The 21,648-nt window shown below is 35.5% G+C and overlaps 1 protein-coding gene across 1 annotated transcript in view; it reads left to right on the forward strand.

Moving 5' to 3' along the window:
- Positions 1–21,648, forward strand: part of SEMA3C (semaphorin 3C) — a 191,157-nt gene that overhangs the window by 141,332 nt on the left and 28,177 nt on the right. Inside the window, exon 13 of the mRNA XM_004263410.3 lies at positions 20,904–20,992. Within this exon, the coding sequence (XP_004263458.1) occupies positions 20,904–20,992 (89 nt within the window). The remainder of the gene's footprint in view (positions 1–20,903; positions 20,993–21,648) is intronic.

Here is a 21,648-nt window from a genome sequence, read left to right on the forward strand (position 1 = left end):
AGGTTCCTTAAAAAACTAAAAATAGAAAAACCATAATTCAAAAAGAGTCATGTACCACAATATTCACTGCAGCTCAATAACTAGGACATGGAAGCAACCTAAATGTCTATCAACAGATGAATGGATAATGGCACATATATACAATGGAATATTACTCAGCCATAAAAAGAAACGAGATTGAGTTATTTGTAGTGAGGTGGATGGACCTAGAGTCTGTCATAGAGAGTGAAGTAAGTCAGAAAGAGAAAAACAAATACCGTATGCTAAAACATATATATGGAATCTAAAAAAAAAGAAAAAGAAAAACGGTTATGAAGAACCTAGGGGCAGGTCAACAATAAAGGCGCAGACGTAGAGAATGGAGTTGAGGACACGGGGAGGGGGAAGGGTAAGCTGGGACGAAGTGAGAGAGTGGTATGGACTTATATACACTACCAAATGTAAAATAGATAGCTAGTGGGAAGCAGCTGCATAGCACAGGGAGATCAGCTAGGTGCTTTGTGTCTACCTAGAGGGGTGGGATAGGGTGGGTGGGAGGGAGATGCAAGAGGGTCGAATTATGGGGAGATATATATATATATATATATATATACACACATACATAGAGCTGATTCACTTTGTTATACAGCAGAAACTAACACAGCATTGTAAAGCAATTATACTCCAATAAAGATGTTAAAAGAAAAAAAGAAAAGAAAAAACTTGTATCATTTTCAAAAACAGTATTTAGGCATCTGTTTTTAATTGTAGTGGGAAGCTTCACTACTGCTTGCTTACAAAGCCACATAAGTCTCTTGAAGACTGTATCCTATTTGGAAAGTGCATGTTATGACAGTGCCTCTGCCAACAGCACCTTTCTGAATAGATGGTAACTCACTTAACCATTGAACCTTATCCTCATGGTTCTATCAAACCACATTGTAATTTTTTTTTTTTCGGTACGCGGGCCTCTCAGTGTTGTGGCCTCTCCCGCTGCGGAGCACAGGCTCCGGACGCGCAGGCCCAGCGGCCATGGCTCACGGGCCCAGCCGCTCCTCGGCATGTGGGATCCTCCCGGATGGGGGCACGAACCCGTGTCTCCTGCATCGGCAGGCGAACTGTCAGCCACTGCGCCACCAGGGAAGCCCCACATTGTAATTTTTAAAAGTGATTTCAACTTTCGTGAAACTCTAACAAACAGTATATCGTGATGAAATATTTTCTGCCTGAGTAGATCTTGGATTTCTGGTGAAATTTCTTCAGAAGACAGTTCTCTGCGCTTGTTTGCTGCTAAAAGTGAATAAAATAGCCTTTTCTGAAATAGAACTTAGGAGAAACACAGATCACTGTTCCCAGGATTTCTTAGCTTTGTGTATCTAAATGTCTTAGGAAGGATATAATATGTCTTGGGTGTTGTCAAATCCCCAAGTACAAAATAGCCCTTTAATTGTTATAAATAAATAATGATGCTTCAATTATTCCCACAATGAAGCAAGTTTCTCTCATGGCTTCCCTTTTCTCTGGACCTTCATGGAGAATTTAAGGAAATTTGATGAAGACATTGGTTGTCAAAAAATTTGCCATAGGAAAAACTTATGTGACAGGTCATTGGAATGCAAATACGTATCTTGTAACTGTATCCACTTTGACTATTATGAATGATTTGTAGTTCACAGAATCTCCATGGTAGTTGTGTGGGCTCAATGCCCAATAACTGTTACAGTTAGTCCATTACAGTGTACTACTCTGGCTGAGCTTGAGAGGCTGGTAATCTGTCTTTTCGCCCTTCTAGGACTGCCTCATTAGTTTTTGTGTGCTGTCAGCTGACAAAATAAACAAACAAATAAATACATACATACCTACGTATGTACATATGTACATTTATAAGTAAATAAATAGAAGGAAGGGAGGGAGGGAGGGGAGAAAGAAAAGTAAGCTTTGTCCTGTCATCTTTTATTTCTTAGCTTGCATTATCAATGTCTAGTCTAGGGATCAGAAAACTACAACATGGGCCAGATCTAGCCCACTGCCCTCTGCAAGTATGGTCTGTAAACTAAGAATGTTTTGCATTTTTTAACGACTTTAAAAAAAATTACAAGAAGAATGTTACATGAGCAGTGAAAATCATAAGATTTTTATATTTTAGTGCCCACAAATAAAGTTTTATTAGACCACAGCCACGTTCATTCATTTACATTTTGTCTGTGGCTACTTTTGTGCTACTACAGCAGAGTTGAGTAGTTGCCAGAGACTGCTTAGCCCAAAGAGCCTAAATTATTTATTATTTGGGTTTTTACAGAAAAAAATTGCTGACTCCTGTTTTATTTAATAATTATATAATTTTAGAAAAATTAAGACTTCTGAAAGAAGCTATTTTCTAATATGTAGCTATAATACAAGAATTTGTAACGTTGCCTCATATAAATACATCTTCTTTAATCTTGAGTAAAAAATGTCCTGCTCTTCTATTAAAACTTAAACTAGAAACCAAGTTTACTTAATTATTTTCCCATTCATTCCTGCTACTACATCCCCTAAAAAGGAGCACAGGTTGAAAAAAATGTAATTTATAATCAGTGCTTCCTAAAATTTGGTATTATTTGTTGATATTCTGTAGCATTTTTGATTTTTCGTTTTTTTGTTTTTTAGTTTTTAGTATTTAGGGCGATGGGTATTTTTATGTTCCTTACTCTTTTTTTTTTTTTTTTAATTTTAGGAAGGGCTATAAAACAGCAGGCAAGGGTTCTCATAGGATTAACATTTCTATTTTAACTTTGCCACCTACTGCTTACGTCCAGGCTATTTGTTCAAAGCCAACTATAATGCACAGTGAAGAGATTTTTGCCTGTTTTCCTTTTGCCTCTGGAGTTATGAAAATATTTAAGTGTCTAGGTCAATTTCAGACACGTTTTGTCGAATTTACATTTTTAGCACTAAATATGAATCAGAATGCCATGTGCTTTCTGATGAAAGAGTGAGAGTTTTCTTGTGAATGGTTGTTAGAGGTTTAGGATGATTTAATGCCATTATGATTTTTTAATGTAAGCTCAATACGTGTGCTACTCTGTGAAAATTCTTATATAGTGTGTAGTGTTTCATGCTCTTCTTAACGTCTGTTTAACTGGACGAGTACTAAGTTGGACTGTAGGCTCCAATAAGTCCTTTGAAAGTGTGGAGTTTTGAAGTATGTGCCCACATATGTGACTCAAACCTTAATACGTTTGCCTTGCAGCATTACAGGATAACTGCCTTCATAATAACTAACAAGTTCTGGCAGTCACAGCTCTTGGAATGGCACACTGAATGAACGGCAGAGCCAGGCATTTTGCTTTTTAAAGAACTCCCTAAATTACTCAAGATGTAAAATTTGATAGCTGAAACAGTACGTTTGACTTCAGAAAAGACTATACTGTCAGTTGGAAGCTGTGCATGAGTGTCACTCCTTTGCTTAGGAGTAAGGAACAAATCCCCGTATAAGTCACTGGTTTTTAATAACATTGTGGTTCACTGCTTTCCAAAGCAGAATCTGGAAACTTCTGAGAGTTTACCAAGGATTCTACAGGGATTTTCACAGCAGGAAATAGTAATAGAACAGAGTGGAGTGATGGCTGAATTGACAGGAGAAAGATGATAAATCATGGTGTGATGACTGCTTGATCATGTGGAAGAGTAGCAAAAGGGATATGTGAAGAGAAAAAAATGTAAGAGAGCCCATATGGTGATTGTTAATCCACAGAGAAATGTTCTCATTTAAATTTTACTTTAAAAAGACAATTTGTTAAAAATAAATATATGGATAATTGCTGAAAAAAAGTTTTTTAAGCATAATTCTTTTCCTTTAAGCTACTCTTCAGAGATACATTCTTTTAAAGCTAGCATAAAATCTCACATAATTTTTATACAAATTTTAGTGTTGCTAGTTTGCCTGGATTACCCATTTACTTATTTAGTATGCTACTTATTATGCAAATAAGTGTACTTTTTCAAGTTTCTGAAATATTTTATTACTATTATAGTGATGCTAATTAAAGTTATTTACAGTGCTTACTTTTTCCAGATATGTTATTGAATCACCCCCAGCCCTTATAGCTACCCATTGAAGAACTGTGAGAATGTAGACTCCATAGAGAGCAAGGATATTTGTCTGATTTATTCATTGGCATATCCTCAGTACCTAGAATAGTGCATCACTCAAAGTTGTCACTCAGTAGATATTATTTGAATGAATGAGTGAATGAGTTGCACTTATCCTCCATCGTGTTTGACAGAAGCTCAGATAAGTGAAGATCACATAGATATTGAGGGTGTGATACAACCAGAATATCACCTCTTGCTGTCTGATTTCACATCCTGAGCATTTACCCTCTTCAAGTTAATTACCTCATCTACCATCAGCACTTTACATATTTTCCTTTTATGAAGTTAAGGTAATTTAATTTATATTGTCTCATTTTACTATGAATTAAATGTTTCATCCACATATGTCAAGAAGATATTGCTGATGCGTTGACATTCAACATTAGCATCAGCATTGCTTTGTTTGAATGACATCACTCGCTTTTGCCCATCCACATGCTGTCACCACGTCTTACATGTGAACGAGATATCTCTCAAGGTGACAGAAAAGACTTGGAACAGACTGGATTTGTATGTGAATTAACCAATTAACCTGTGATTCTGATATCTTTTTATGTCAGTTGCCATATATTTAGGAGTGAAGGAGGTAATACTTTGGGGGGAGAGTAGAGTACAGAAATGGAATAGTACTTCATCTTACTTTTTGATATATCACTAAATCTTTGTGTGTTTTGAAATGGGGCTTATATCTGTGTCCAAAATGTCTTACGCACTCACCAAAACACATATATCTAATTTGCAGGTTTCTATTTACTTAAAATAGATTTTGCATATTCAGTAGATAGATATGGAGGATTTCAGAATATCACACAAGGAGATAGTGCCTCTCAGCAGTAGAGCTGGCAACAATATGCTCTTTATCACTGGTTCGTTTACTATTTAATCACTAATATAAAACAACTACAGTCAAACCTAATCCGTATGTTGCCTTCATTTAACCCCTTACTCTTATATGAATGTAAGAAAATTTTCTAGCCTAAAGACATTAATTTATGAAGTCTTCTGTCTGCATCTTAAGAAGAAATAACCACACTCTGTTCTTGTTCTTGATGTGCTGCCAAGCTTTGCTGAAGCAGACTTGGCAGCCTTTGTCCCCAGGAGAAAATCTCACAGCCCACTACCCAGCCAGGCCAGGCCCTCTCTATGTGACTACCCAAAGGAGGTGCGTAGCCAGGTGTCAGTTGTGAGGGTGGTCTTTGTGGGAAGCCAGTTTTTTTAAAAAAAAGTTTTATGGAACTGAGAAAAGTTCAAATGGTCAAAAATGGAAAGAAAGGTTTCATTGTAGAATATGAAGTGTAGTGTGAATTGAACCAAAAATATTTGAAACTGGATTTTCTGAGGTAAGTCATAAATGTTTTATTTAGTTTAGAGTCATAAATGTTTTACTTAGTTGTATGCTTATTTTTCTCTTCACTAATGTGGTAAGCAGAATAAGAGTCCCCCAAAGTCCTAATCCCTGGATCATGGTCTCTCTGCTCAGGGTCCCACAAAGCTGCAGTCAAAGTGTAAACCAGACTGCATTCCTTTCTGGAGTTTAAATTCTCTTCCAAACTCACATGGTTTTGGGAAAAATTAAGTTCCTTCCTGATGCAAGAATGAGGCACTGCAGTTCCCTGCCACTGGCCATTCAAAACATGATTGTTTGCTCCTTCAATCTGGTAACACGGGGTCTCATACAATGGAGCATAATCATGGGATTGACATACCATCAATTTAGCATTATTCTTTGGCCTAGAAGCAAATCACACATCCACTTGCACTCAAGGGGAGAAGTTATACAGGGGCATGACGTAGTAGGGTTCACCTTAGTGTAGGTCAGTCACTGCCCAGATACACTTAAATAGATCTGTTTGGTATTGGTGGGGAGGATACATTACAGACTGAGGAAAGAAGGCCAGTTAGGAGAGTTTTGTTTTTTATAGACAAGAATTGATGACAGCCTAAATTAAAACAGGTATTAGAAGTCAGAGATTGAGAGAGATTATCAAGAGATATTTAGGAAGAGGAAAAGACCTGATGATAACAAATTGATGAGGGAAGGGTAGGCAGATGAAGAAAAGTGTCTAAAGTGTTTTGTAGATTTATGGTCTGGCAAAGGGGTGAAAAGAAGTACCATTCACTGATCAAGGGAATATAGAATCAGCAAGCAGATTTGGGAAGTAACGAATTCCTTCTGAAGAGCACACCTGTCTTCTCCTATGACCTGTTATGATTAGAAGCTGAATTTACCACCTAAAATACACTATCTCATTAAAACCTCATAGCATCCCAATGAGGTGGAATCATTATTCCCATTTTACAACTGTGTAAACTGAGCTTATGTTCATGAAGCTATTAGAAACTAATTAAATTCCAACCCAGGTCTGTCTCACACTGAGTTAAAGATTTTGTGTACCATTCAGATGGATAAGTCAAAGAGGGTGTTGTTGTAGATACACTTCAGCAGAGAGGGCTGTGCTAGAGATGTAGATATAGGAGTCATTAGCAATGTAGGTGTTAGCTGAATCCATGACAATTCTTGAGGTCAGTCTAGGAATTATACAGATAAGGATTTAACTCTGGGGAGCTCATTTACATGGTAGGAGAAGTAGGGGAATAGAGAGTATTTACCAAGAAAATGGAGAACAAGTGACCATGAAAGTAACAGGAGAATAAGAGGAAATAATATCATGGTGATCTGGAGAGAAGAGAATAGCAGGCAGGAAAGAAGCCGTGGTCGAGATCATCAGATGTAGCACAGTTATGTCTGACTGCCCTTGCAATACATTCCTTTCCTCATTAGCCTGTCTTCTTGAAGACCAGTGAAGTTTGAGAGGAGACAACCATTCCAGTGGAAAGAATGAGTTGTGAACAGGAGGCAGTAAGAAGGCGTTAGCATGAGCAAGTCCATGGTGGATTAAGAGATGACTAAATGAAGAGGGGAAAGCTCCTCTTTACCCAAGCACCCAGTAACATAGGTAAATGTTCCAAATCAGCTTCTGTATGTGCTTTAATTTTTGCAAATTAATGCAGAACAGCCTATCTTATGGTAAAAATGGTGCAGAAAATAAATTAATTAATGACCATAAAATTCATTAATCTCAGATGAGTAATTCTTTCCCCAAATGATAAAGGATTAAGTAGAAAGAGTTAGCTCCAGTTTTGCCTCTTTGGAAATTTAGTTATTTCATAGTGTAGAATCAGTAAAACTTTACATAGGACATGCACCTGCATGTAAGTCTGTTTAACTTGAGATGTAAATAAAACATTCATGATATAATGCAGTGAAGGATAATGAGACATGATATGTACCTTTTGGTAATTTACAAAATCCTAAAACATTAATTTTAGTGATTCCTGAGGCCCTATTTGAGTATTATTTTTAGCTGTATCACCAGGAAATAACTACAGTAAACCATATGCTGATGGATTATCCCTTGGTCTAATACTGTTAGATTATTTTTCAAAATCATTACAGGAAAAATTAGCTTCTAGAACCAGAACATATTATATTGTAACTTAATTAAACACATTTTGATACATTAGATATTTTTCGTGAGGACAGAAACCTTAGTTGAATAAATAATTAAGTCAACTTTTTAAAATGGCACATTTTGCTGGATTCTGATTTTTTGGTAAGCCCCAACTAAGTCAAGGCTTATAATTTAGTCACTCCTTATAAAATTGCCAGTTTAGTAAGATTGTTGGCCTTAAAATTTTGCCCCAGAAGTCTACTTCTCGATTAGCTTATCTAGATATGTAACTCCCAAACTTTCTACAGCAGTAACGGATACAAGCGTGTGTGTGCTTACCTGTAAAATCCTAGGTCCTACAAATGGCAGTGTGAAATGGGAAATTAAAATTTCCAGAGATATTCTCATAATGATCAATTCTAACTTTGTTTAGGATTTCTCCAAAACCTTGTTAAAAACAGAATAACTTGTTAGAATAGTTATAATAAGTTATTCTTGGATAAGTTCTAGGCTAAGGGTTAGGGAACATGCTTTAACTTCAAAGGACGTATGTTTAAATTCTGCTCTGTATCATCTACCAGTTATATGACCTGAGCAAATTATATAACATCTCTAAGCCTGGTTTTCTTAACTGTACCTACTTTATGGATGTATTTTAAAGATTGAATGAGATGATGTGTATAAAACCTTGAATGTACTGCCTAGAAATTAGTAAGCACTCAACAGGTATATATACACAAGTATCTATACAGTAGATACATATTTATTGACATCAATCATACATATCTATGAATATAAATATGCATATATATAAGTATATTTGTGCATACATAAGTATTTTTGAATTTCTATTGCAAATCCTGATACTATTCTATTCACCAAAAATAAGCAGTGAAAAAAATACACAAGTGTCTCACCTTTTATAAAGTTCATATTCTTGTGGGAGGAAACAGGCAATGAATAATATGTGCATAATTATTTTACAGCATTACTTAAATTTGAGTACACTGTATTAGGAAAAGCAGAAAGGAAACAAAACCTTTGATGACAGACCATAGATGAATTTGCCTTTAATAAATGAGAGGCATTTCTTCTGTTTGGAAATTATAGATAAAAGTAAAGCGCTGGTATATAAGAACAGTAAGTAATTTATGTAACAGGTAAAGAGTGACAATGAGGAATGACAATTTCGGAACACTAAGAGAAAAATTATAATCTCTGTAGAGTTTACAAAGAAGGTTCACATAGACTTTTGCCTTTGATCTTGAACAGCCTTGTCAGGTATGTAAAGCAAATACTATATCCACATTTTATAGAGAAATAAAAAGGCTTACAGGAGGCAGATTTGCTCAAGTTTACACCATTTTCCAGTATAAAACCAGAATGGATAAGAATAGAGGACACTATTGTAGGTTTGGGGAAATAGATATATTTTTTCTCAGTAGTGGTGTGGGAACTGCCATTCACTGGGCTGTTAATAAGCAATGCTTATCTACTCCTGAGAGCTAACTGCAAAAAGAGAACCATCATAGAGCGCAGTTACAAGTGTACTCAGCGTTCAGCGTATGGTGAAACAGTACTAATTGGTTGTATTCCTTCTAATGTAACTGATGTTGGGCAGACTCAATAGCAGTGTCCTGAATTATACAGTAGCTTTAGTTTACTTCTGAATACTTACATTCTACTTTATCTTTTTAGTAATAACCAGAACATTATTTCGATCTATAGCTTTACTTAATTATATCTCTTAAATTATTATTTTTTATTGCGTGAGCTAAATGTTTTTTAATCAAGGAAATAGATGAACAAAAAAAAGAAAAAGAAAAGAAAAAACAATCCTAGTTTGTATTCCATAATTTGAAACCAAGTGTATTTCAACATTAAGAAGTATGTGAATAGGACAAGGTAATGTGTACATATATATTAGATAATGGCTTGTAGAACCTTGGATCACAGTGAAATGCACAGTACTATTTCTACAGTGAAACATAGAAATCTTCAAACCAAGTATAATAAATAAAGACCATAAATAGCCTTAAGTAAGTGCAGGTCAAATTTTGTGACCAAAGGAGTTCAAGTCAGGGCAGATTTTACCACCAAAGCACTTAAAAAAAAAAAAAAAAAAAAACTTTTGAAATTTAGAGTTGCAGAAAAAAGATTATAAGCCCATATTAAAAATTTAGTGTAACCCACTACTTATACAGAGGGATTATACTATATATACACTAATTATTTTTTTACCCTGTAAGATATCACAAATAGCTCTGCTTGGCATATTTGGGAGAGAAGAGAGGGATATTTTATTTTACTGTCACTTAAGATTCTCATAAATATTATTACTTACATTTTGTTACAGATCTATTGGTTCACAAAACTGAAAAACACAATTGTAGAGTGGTTTTACATGTTGTTTGACCAGGACCCCAGCTTCTTTCTTTGGAGTTTTTGGCTCTGTCCTCCTTAGCAGGGAGCAGAGATCAGCTTTGTTCTTAGGTTAACTCTTCTCATATTTACAAATGGCTGCAGAAGTTCCAAAACGTATCTACAAAGCAATCAGCCCTAATGGAAAGAGGTCATATCCGATTCTCTTTATTCTTCCTATAAACCTGTTTCTATTTTGTATTATTTCCATTGACTAAAAGACATCCTTTAGCATTTCTTCAAATGAAGGGGGTCTGCAGGCAACAAAATTTCCCAGCTTTTATTTATCTAAAAAATGATTGATTTCATCTTACTATTTAAAGAATATTTTCAATGGGTATAAGATTATGGGTTAACTCTTTTTTTCTTTCAGTATTTAAAAAAAGGTCACTCCATTATCTTCTGGCTCCATTGTTTGTAATAAAAAGTCAGCAATAGGGCTTCCCTGGTGGCGCAGTGGTTGATACTCCGCCTGCCGATGCAGGGGACACGGGTTCGTGCCCCGGTCCGGGAAGATCCCACATGCCGCGGAGCGGCTGGGCCCGTGAACCATGGTCGCTGAGCCTGTGCGTCTGGAGCCTGTGCCCCGCGACGGGAGAGGCCACAACAGTGAGAGGCCCACGTAACGCCAAAAAAAAAAAAAAAAAGTCAGCAATAATTATATTCCTTGTTCTCATGACATAATGTCTTTTTTTCTCTGGCTGCTTTAGAAGTTTTCTTTCTATAAGTTTTGTTTTCAGAGATTTAAATATAATGTGCCTGTGCGTGGCTCTTTTTATATCTATTTAGCTAGGGTCTCACAGAATTCCTAGATCTACAACATATTATTTTTCACTAAATTTGGGAAATTTTCAGCCATTATTTCTTCATATAGTTTTTTCTTCCCCAGTCTCTCCTCATTCTCCTTTCAGAACTCTAATTACACATATATTAGACCATTCAGTAATGTCAGGCATGCCCAAAAGAGTCTGTTTATCTTCAATTTTTTTCTCTATGTTCTTGCAACTGGATAATTTCTATTGATCTGGCTTCAAGTTCACTGATTTTCTTCTTTCAACCCCAATCTGCTATTGTCTATAAAATTGATCTTTTATCTTAGTTATTATAGTTTAGTTCTAAGATATCCATTTGACTTTTTATAGTTTTTATTTCTTTGCTGAATTTTTCTTGTCTGTTCATTCGTTAAGACCATAACTTCTTTTCATTTCTGATTTCCTTTTAATTTTTTGAACATAGTTATAATAGCTATAATAGCTGCTTTAAAGTTTCTGCTTGCTAAGTTCAACATCTTGGATAGTGTTAACTTCTTTTTCTTCCCGAAGACTAACCACTCATGTATTCATTCCTCTTCTCTCCCTCTCTCTCTCTCTCTACACATACAATAATTTTTGTTGCTGTTGATACTGGACATTGTAGATAATAACTTGCCTTTAGGTTCAAGAAGTCAATTATTAGTTGATCACCTTGAATTTGTTTAGACTTCTTTACTCTCTGTTAAAATTCTTGTGCTCAAGCATTCTAATTTAGCAGGACTCAAACTCCAAACTCTCTCCCTTGTAACTCTTGTCAGATCTTGGTTACAAGTTGTGTTAGGGCAGACCTAACGTAGTTCTTAACTCTAGAATGTGACTCTTACTCTTATAGGGTCAACCTTCTTGTGTCAGGTGGATGTCAGGATTTTTAACAAGGTATTAATGCAATCTGTCTACTCTAATAGAGCCAGAGCTCCAATTAAACCAGGATTGCTCTTCTCCAGATCTGCTGCACCCATAATTTGTCTGTTCCATACTCCTAATAGGAGTTGCAATCTGTTAAGCTTTGGGAGTGTCATCCTGCAAATGTATAGCCCAGGAATTAGCCATAGACCCACAGGGGATTTTCACATGGCCTTCTAGAACCCGTTTTCTGGACCCCTCCCTTTCTCTGATACCATGTGCCAGAGAATTAATTTGCTTCTGCTGCCCTAAATTCTCATACCTGCCTTCTCATCGCAGTGGGACTACTCCGCACTACTTGGACACCTGCTCTCTGCACCTCTGTTGAGAAATTGTTCCCAGGCAGAAAGTGGGGTAATCATGAAGACCACCTTGTGAATTTTTTTCTTCTTTTAGTCTTGTACTGTCTGTTATCCATTACCTAGAAAGAATTGTCTCATATAACTCATCCAGTTTTATAGTTGTTTCTTACAAAAAGGATATTCTAGTATCAGTTACTGCATCATGACCAACTGCCATATTGCCCTCCAGAAAGATTTTTCAGAATGCATTTCTACCAAACGTGTATGAAAATACCTCTTTCTTTATATCCATACCAGCTCTAGGTTTAACATTATTTTAATGTTTGGAGATTAAGTGGGTATTTTTGTAATTTCATATGTATATGTATATACACTTTTTAGATATATATACTTTTTCATACATGTACACTTTTACATACAAATCATATACAGTATGATTTTCAAAATATCTGAAACTTTTTATTATAATTTTGCTTGGGGACACTCCCAGAATATTTTAGTACATTCCAGATAAGTCATTAATTTTATATATTCAGAGAAAATATGTTATTTTAGCTGAACTTAGGCAGAAAAAAATTAAAATCAATAGATATTTTAAAATGAATTTAGTAGCTTTTTCAGTACATGTTCATCTTTTGTGATTTTCGAATGTTTGAACAGATATATATTTATTTTGTAAAGCTTATTTAAAATTAGCACTTTTTTTTTTTGCGGTATGCGGGCCTCTCACCGTTGTGGCCTCTCCCGCCGCGGAGCACAGGCTCCGGACACGCAGGCTCAGCGGCCATGGCTCACGGGCCTAGCCGCTCCGCGGCATGTGGGATCTTCCCGGACCGGGGCACGAACCCGCGTCCCCTGCATCGGCAGGCAGACTCTCAACCACTGCACCACCAGGGAAGCCCTAAAATTAGCACTTTTAAAAATTATAAATCTGTGATCTGACGTGGGAATCAACATCAAAATTTTTTGGAAACTTCCTAATTTTTTTGAGGTGGACTGAACACAACACTTTGAGAAACTATTTGTATAATAGAACATGGTATCTAAAAGAGCATGAGTATCTAAAAGATTATCTAAGAGTATCTAAGAGTATCTAAAAGATAATCTAAAAGATAATCTAAAAGATTATCTAAGAGTATCTAAAAGAACATGGTATCTAAAAGGGTGGTAGGTGCTTGGGAGTCAAATGAAATTAATGGTATCAGCAAATAAACTTCAAAGTCACTGAATACTGTATTTTCCTCACAATGTGGAAAAGTATTTTATAGTTCTGAAAGGTTCTGTAGTAAAGAGCAAAGAAACCTATTTAACTTAGGTTAATCTAGTACTATCCAAATTTATTCAACCCTACCAACTTTTTTTTTTCCTACAAACTTTTTAACATTATCACACTCAGGGAGAGGCTGAATAGATAGCATTTGTTGATACTGTCTTTCCAAGGACCTCCCTTCAAATAGAGATACTTGAGATGCCTTTGATGACCAACTAGGGCTCTAACTGCCCAAGGGCTGAAGCTGCAGGTGTCAACATCACAGCATTTAGATAACCTATTGCGTGTGAAAAGCTCTGCTAAGTGTGAGAAATTGTGCTAAATGACCTAGTTTAGAAATATATATACATATACATATATACTATATATATATATATAGTAACGGGGGGTCATACATGAATAGAATTGCCACCTCTTAAAGGTGTATTCAGTAAACTACTAATAAAGATTTTATAAACTTAAGATTCAGTTTTATTCTCAAATTTTAAAAAATATTATTAAAAGAATGTAGCAGCAGTTTGATAAACTAACAGGAAAAAGAAATCTATTATGAATATATATTTTAACTAACATGAACTAAAGCAGCCAATTGGTAAGGTCTAATTATAGAAACTAACAATATAAGGTATCTAGTCATTTCATTCTTCCCTATATTGTCTATAAAGCTTTCATTTGCCAAACAGAGCTTTTGCAGTTCTTTTTTGGCTTTATAATATATTTCTTAATTTTAATAAACAAATTGGTGCAGAAAACTATAATTAAAAAAGTATTGTTATTTAACAAATATAGTGATTTTATCTTAGATAATACTAATTTTAACTAATAAACACTAGAACTGATTTTCCTGCAATAATTAACCTCTGAAGTCATGCAAAGGGCTGCTTAGGTTGACATTTAGAGACACTATAGTGAAGATTGAGAAAAAGGAGGAAACAGTTAAGTATATGACTTTGGAATTTGTATGTTTGTCTTTACTAAATTGAATGAGGTCCCTCCTTAGCTGGTACAAATTGCTAGCTTTAATTACCAACACCTAGAATAAGATTGGCTACGTAATTTGCAGGGCCTTCTACAAAATGAAAATTCATGGCTTCTTGTTTAAAATTATTAAGAATTTCAAGGAGGTGACAACAGAGCATTAAACTAAATATGAACCCTTCTGACCACAGAAATATGTGTGACTGAACAAGTCTAACACCCATGAAGCCAACCCTGACTAGAATATTTTTAAAGAATAACAACCAGGGGTAAGGGACTGACTAAATCTGATTAAGGAGGCAGTGTTCTCCCAAATCCCCAGGCAGCCAGAAGCCCAAGGGCAAGCAGACAGCTTGGCAGAGCAGTTTCTAGGGAAACCTCTAAGGACTAGTTTAGAGGAGACTCAGTAGACAGATACACATACACTGTTCAAATGACCTGCAGGCAATGAGTTATGTTTCATCACTTGTTTATACTGTGCTATAAATGCAAGCTGTTCTCTCATCTGGAGACAGTGGTAAGGTTTAAGGATAGTATTGCTATGATCTGTTGTACTAGAAAGAAAAAGAACACCTAGATGTTATAAAATATATAATACAGGAAAGAAGTTTGGGGAATTTTCTTTAAAGATTCAATGAAGTAGAAGAAAATTAAGAGCACTAATATGGGTTGGTGAGTCTACTATGCTATCGTTGTATATCAGTTTACATTATGCAAATCACTTGTAAGATGTGTCTTGCTTGATTCATGTCACAATGCTTTAATGTATTCAAGGCATGCCTATTATGTATATCTCACAGATAAGAAAATTGGGGTTCAGAAAACATAGTGACTCCAATAATGTCAAAAGTTTAGTAAGTGGTCGAGCTACAAATAAAAAATAATTTGCACTTACTGAGGGTATACTATGCACTAGACATCATACTAAGCAATTTGCATGTATTATTCATTTAGATTTATTAGTCAGAACTCTTTCAACTGAAAGTGACCATACGCTTTACTTAAACTAGTTAAAGAATAATAATTTTTTTTGTGTGTTCAACTGGGAAATGCAGGAGGCAGCCTCAGATATAGCTGAATTTGTGCTAATTGGATGTTTTCAGGAATTTATCTTACCAACTTTCAGCTCTGCCTTCCTCTTTATTCTCAAATGGAGTCTGTGCATGTGGTAGCAGGGATGGCCTCAGCACCTCCAAATTTACAAGTCTTTAACAATCCTGATCTCAGAAAGAAAGAGGCTCCCACCTATCTAATTCCCAAGGAGGGCTAGGCCCTGACTTGTTTCTCTGCCCACTCCTGCATGAATCATAGGGGCAAAGAGATGTTCTAATTGCATAGGCCTAAGTCATGGCATCTCCCTGGGGCTGAAAGAGAGATACTCCACTCCTTAACCATGTAGACTGAGAATGAGAGAGGTGTTGTTTCCAAAAGATGTCTCAGGGTGTTATTACCAAGAAAGGGGAAGTGATCCTAGGTAGACCTTAGTAACAGATATCCATTACAAAAGTTATAATTATTATTTACATTTGCACACAAGCAAACTGTAACTATATTGTAGGCAAGGTGCTTTTCCCAAGGAAATATAAGCTATATCCCAATTCTGCAGATCAAAAGCAAAAAGAATTTATGCTGCATATATTCAAGGAATGCCATTGTCACTACCGCCAGAAGGAAGGTATTTGATAACTATATATATTATCATCTTCAAGCTAAAGGGTTCAGAGATGGCTTTATGTAGACATAAGTAATTGGGAATTTTATGGACATTCCGGAATGCATATTTTTCAATGACTAACATTTAGTGGGAACACACTATTCAAAAAACCATAGAAAAAAAAAAAACTGTAAATTCTAGACTGTGAGCTCTTGAGTGCCATGCCCTTTTATCTTTGCATTCATACTGGTGATAGTGCCTGACATACTGAAGGTACTCAGTAATTTCTTGTTGAACCAATGAGTAAAAATGGGTGGAAGACAACCCAAGTCCTTTTATTTACTTAGTAGTGAATGGTTCATCCCAAGGATACCTCAAAAGTATTTTCTATATATGGAACTGAGGTTTTGTGAGTATGTTTAGAAAAGAAACCAAAGGTGTCTACCATGCATGACTGCATTTTGAGAGAAATTTTCCCATTAACATGGGCCAATTTAAGGGGCAACCATGGGTGATATATATATTGGCTCCTTCCTGGTGCCATAACTGATTGAAATGACACATTAGCACTTGACAACTGATCTATCCACCAAACCACAGTTTGCAGTGTGCCTTCATCATGACTAAATTGGACCAAATTAAATCTGCCTCTTGAGAATCTGAACTGGAGGTTGTGGGAGTCTGGCAGTTTGTAAGAGGAGCAGAAATATAAAGACATCTAGAGTAGAGCCTTGTAAACGTGTACACTACAGTTGGGATCTCTGTTTATGAGGGTCCAAGTGCTAGAGATCCTGACCAATCACCTAAGTCACAGCAGGAGTTGATCAACTAGAACTCCTGCTGTGTCTTTTAAGTAGTCCCCTCAGCGCTTCCCTGGTGGCGCAGTGGTTGAGAGTCCGCCTGCTGATGCAGGGGACATGGTTTCGTGCCCCGGTCCGGGAAGATCCCACATCCCGCGGAGCGGCTGGGCCCGTGAGCCATGGCCGCTGCGCCTGCGCGTCCGGAGCCTGTGCTCCGCAACGGGAGAGGCCACAACAGTGAGAGGCCCGCGTACCACAAAAAATAAATAAATAAATAGTCCCTTCAGTGAGATCTGCATTGTGGTAAGAAAACTGCATAGTCATGTATAATTCTGAGCACCACATTTTAAATAGGATAATCCCAAACTGCAGGGTGTTCAGAGAAAGCCAGGTAAAAATATCTGACTTTGAATTTGAATAAGATTTACTTGAATAGAGTGCTCATGCTTAGACCAGAGAAACAGAGTATGGAGGGTATAAAGATACACTTGGAGAGATGTGAAAAAGAGATTGAGTACTGTATATTCTTGGCAGCTGTAGAAGAAAGGCCAATGGATAAAATAAACAGGGAGGTAGAGCTATTTGCATTCAACTAAAGAAGAATTTTCCAGCCTTTTGCTAACTTGTGAAAAACTGACCTTGGATAATAAAATTGTAGTGATAAGATATTGTAGATGAGATTTCATTGGATAATTAGAGATTCTTCAATTTAAAGAAAGTATCATTGTCCAGTTTTATAGAAACTTTCTTTTTTTAGAAAACTAGGCTAATTGTCAGAGGTGGACTTACCAGAAACTTTAGAATTCCTCATTTATAACTGTTTGGGAAAGGTCCAAACAACTCTGTTTTTGTGTTTATGTATTATTTTACTTAAAGAAGACCCCCCCCCAAATTATAAAAGTTCAAGGTCTCATAAAATCCAATTAACAACTGTTAATAGTGATGATTCTCACAAGGATCTAAAGCTATTCCATTCATATTGAATCCATAAATTTGAGACTTCTAATTTATGTATAAAAAGCTTTAATATGTAGTATGAGAACAAATATGTTCATTTGTGACACACTGATGAAAATTGAACCAGTGTAATGAAGAACTCTGCAGATACGCTACCTCATAAAGTACCAATTCAAATCTAAATGTGGAAAAGTAAAGGAATTAAAATGCATATTTACGTTCTTGAAATGATATATTTTTATCATAGATCCAGGCACATAGTAGGCATCCAATAAATATTTGTTTCACTGTGGGGATCTTGCATTTCTATGATTTTATTTAAACTTGATTTTGAGGTAGAAACATTACCAATATTTAAATTTACTTATATTTCTGTAAGAATTTCAGATAAGTTGACATTTTACTAGGTAGAAAAATATATTTTTTAACCTTTAAATTTTTATTTTTTTACTTTTTAAAGGGAAATCTACTCATCATTACCAGCAAAACAAAAAATGACTAAAATAGGAAGGCAAACAATAAATAAAGGTGGTGTTCTATCTTTCATTTCAAATGAGTCAAAACCAAGTTTTGCATTGTCTTTTTATTAGCCCATTTTTATAGCTGCTCTTTGTGTAATATTTTATAAATGGCATGAATAAAATATGATTGTTGTGGGCTTTTTCAGAAGAAATGATGATTTATGTAGAATAATGTTCTCATAGTTAGTTAAAACGTTAGGTAAAAAAGTAGCCATTTCTCTCATTTGAGAATACTTAAAATTATTTTCAAAGCTGATAGTTTTATCTTTGGGAGCTCCTGTAATCAAGATTTCCTCTCATGCAGCTTTATTTGGGGCTGTGGTTATACATTGCTTCTGCTCAGTCTCTACTCAAGAAGTGGTCATTGCTGTCATGTAGAATGGCAGTGATCCTTGCAAGCTTCAGCAGGGAACCATAAAATGCTGTTGTGACTTAAAAAAAGAGTGTGATCTTTATGATAACATGACCTAAAACAAAGATAGTTTTATGCCCTCATCTTTCACCCACCCACTCACACAGGCACACCACACACACACACACACACACACACACACACACACAAACACAATACCACACAAATCCTGCCCTAGCTGTTATAATGTCAAGGCTTTAATTTTAGGGTTTTTGGTATATTCTATTCCTGTCGAAGTTTACACTGTTCTTTGTGATGAATTGTTAATAGAAAATGGGGAACACCTTCAATCACATTTATCCATTTTCAATTGTGATGTGTCTCTGCACCATATCCCCAAATGTTTTTTCGCTTCCAATTCATACCTGCATTAATTATCTTCCAAGAAAATAGTACAGATTGGTACAGAGCTAATTCTTAGGAAGCTGAACGGTGAAACAGAGAAACTTCCAAGTTTCTTAATTACACCTAGAGCCTGCCAATCTTTAGGATTTTTGTTTATTTTTGAGTATGGCTTAAGAAGAGAATTTTAAATTACAGAGCGTAGTTTGAAACTTCAAAGATCAGGTACTTAAACTTCGCAGTCTCACAAGATTCAAGGCTTGTTCTGGCAAAATCTCTGTCGTTTTTCTGTATAAAGATTTTTATTATTATTTAGTAGGTTTTAATTTTTTAGTTTGTTAGTTGGTAAAATTTTAAAGTAGAGTTTATTTTTTATTAAGAATTATTTTATCTTCCAGTTAGGTTCTTAAAATAGAAACTATAAACAATAAATAGGATCTTATATGTTAGAGTAATGCTTGCCTGTGTGATCGCCCAGCTTGAGATGTGAGACTTGAGATTAGTGGTATTGGTATTCATCACTAAATGATTCCTAGTTGTAAAGTCCTGTACAGCTCAGTTCAAGTTACCTCTTCTTAGTGACATTTCTCAACAGAATTAGAAAATGTTTTAGTATCTGTTGATGATAATGTGCCTATCCAAATTATAAATTCACAGTTATATGCTCATACTTTAACAGTGATGACTTGATATTCATGAAGCAGCTCATTAATTATTTTAATGGAAACATATTTTGGTGAGGAAATATATTTTTACTTTCTCAGATCACTCACAAATTTGCTTTAACCCCACATTGCTAAATTTCAACTAGCTTCTTTTAAACCTAAAATTTAAGTGATTGGTAGAGTGGCATAATTATATGTTTAGAAAATGCTTATGTTACATATGAAACAATCTTAATTAAAAATCTCGACATAGGGCTTCCCTGGTGGCGCAGTGGTTGACAGTCCGCCTGTCAATGCGGGGGACGCGGGTTTGTGCTCCGGTCCGGGAGGATCCCGCGTGCCGCGGAGCGGCTGGGCCCGTGAGCCATGGCCGCTGAGCCTGCGCGTCCGGAGCCTGTGCTCCGCAACGGGAGAGGCCACAACAGTGAGAGGCCCGCGTACCGCAAAAAAAAGAAAAAAAATCTTGACATAAGTAACATTTTCTGTATATAGTACATTTATTTGGGCGTCTCTGTTTTTGGCAATCTATAATTGAGAAATACAAGTAGGTTTTTTATTTGCTTAAGTTTATTCGACTCATGTAATTTTGAAATTTTCCGTATATTTTAAAAATACCCAAAGAAACATTCCCAACTGATAAAGATAATTGTGAAAATCATAGAATTATTCTATGAATAGGTGTCCACATCTGAAATAAAGCCATAGCTATGTTTCTGCTTTGAAAATTATTTTGAATTGTGAGTGAAACATTTTACCATGTCTAAAATCTCTCACCGCTACAGGTCAAATGTCAATTTCTAGTACTAATGATTTATAATAAAATTATTATAAAAACTCATTCATAGTAATTTTTTCTCCGATAATCAAACCATTATGTGTCAATTTTAACAAAAATATGAGAGTGTCACTTTATAATGTTGGTTAGGAGGAGTAATATTCTTAAGGGCCAAACTTAAAGTTATGTATTACTATTTCAAGAATACACACTTGGTTCAGAAACAGAACTTTGAACTTCATAAGACATTTGGACATTCCTTTCTTCTCTCATAATTATGACTATACCAAATATGTGCAAAATATAAGGTGTTCCTATTAATTCCTTTTGAATTTTACATAATCTCAATTTAAACATATGAGATTTATAATGAAATCAGAAAATGGTAATAGCTCAATGTATGTAATCTCTTTTTTGATGACTAAGTAATTACATAAACAATATTCTAAATTCTAAGCCAGTAGTAGTCTTATGTCTAAATATCTTTGTTTCCTACATCTCATTGTTTCTTTCTCTGATTTAGATCGAGGTACTGTGCAGAAGGTGGTTGTTCTTCCTTCTAACAGCTCTGCCAGCGGTGAGCTCATTCTGGAGGAGTTGGAAGTCTTTAAGGTTTGAACATCTATTCTATTAGCCCCAGCACACGCATGATAAATGCAACTCTTTAATCTTACAATCTCTTGGGGAGGGAAAAAAATTGATAAAAGATCAAATAAATGAATGTTATAAATTTTTGAGGGGAGGAAACACCAGATAAAATGAGAAATAACAAATATTCTTCTGAAGTAATTTTTAACATTTTAAGTTATCTTAGCATAAAAGAATTAGTTTTTTAGCTATCGTCACAACTTGAAGAATTGTGGTCATCATTATTTTTAAAGAATGAGTTCTTGTGGTCAAGGTCCAGAAGATTTGCCATGAAAGGGCTTTTATCATTTGCTTCACAAGCCACCGAGACCCAAATTCTTCCACATTATTGATTGTTAGATAAACTTTCTCATATTTTTTTAGCCAGTAACTTCAAGAAAAACTGCTGTTTTCTCTTATTTTATTGCTTTCAACTCAAATGTCACTCTAGTTAAATAAAACAAATGTTGTCTCTTAAAACTTCATGTTCTGTCTGAAATTGAGATTGCATTGTATTACTCTCTTTGTCCTTGAATTTGGGATAAAAAGAAAAAGAAAACACAACAAAAAACAGGCACATAGAAGAAGATTCAGTCCTGTAAGATGTAACCTACTGAGGGCAGAGTGCCAATTCTTTATGT

Source organism: Orcinus orca, chromosome 9, assembly GCF_937001465.1.
Source record: "Orcinus orca chromosome 9, mOrcOrc1.1, whole genome shotgun sequence".
NCBI classification, from domain to species: Eukaryota; Metazoa; Chordata; class Mammalia; order Artiodactyla; family Delphinidae; genus Orcinus; species Orcinus orca.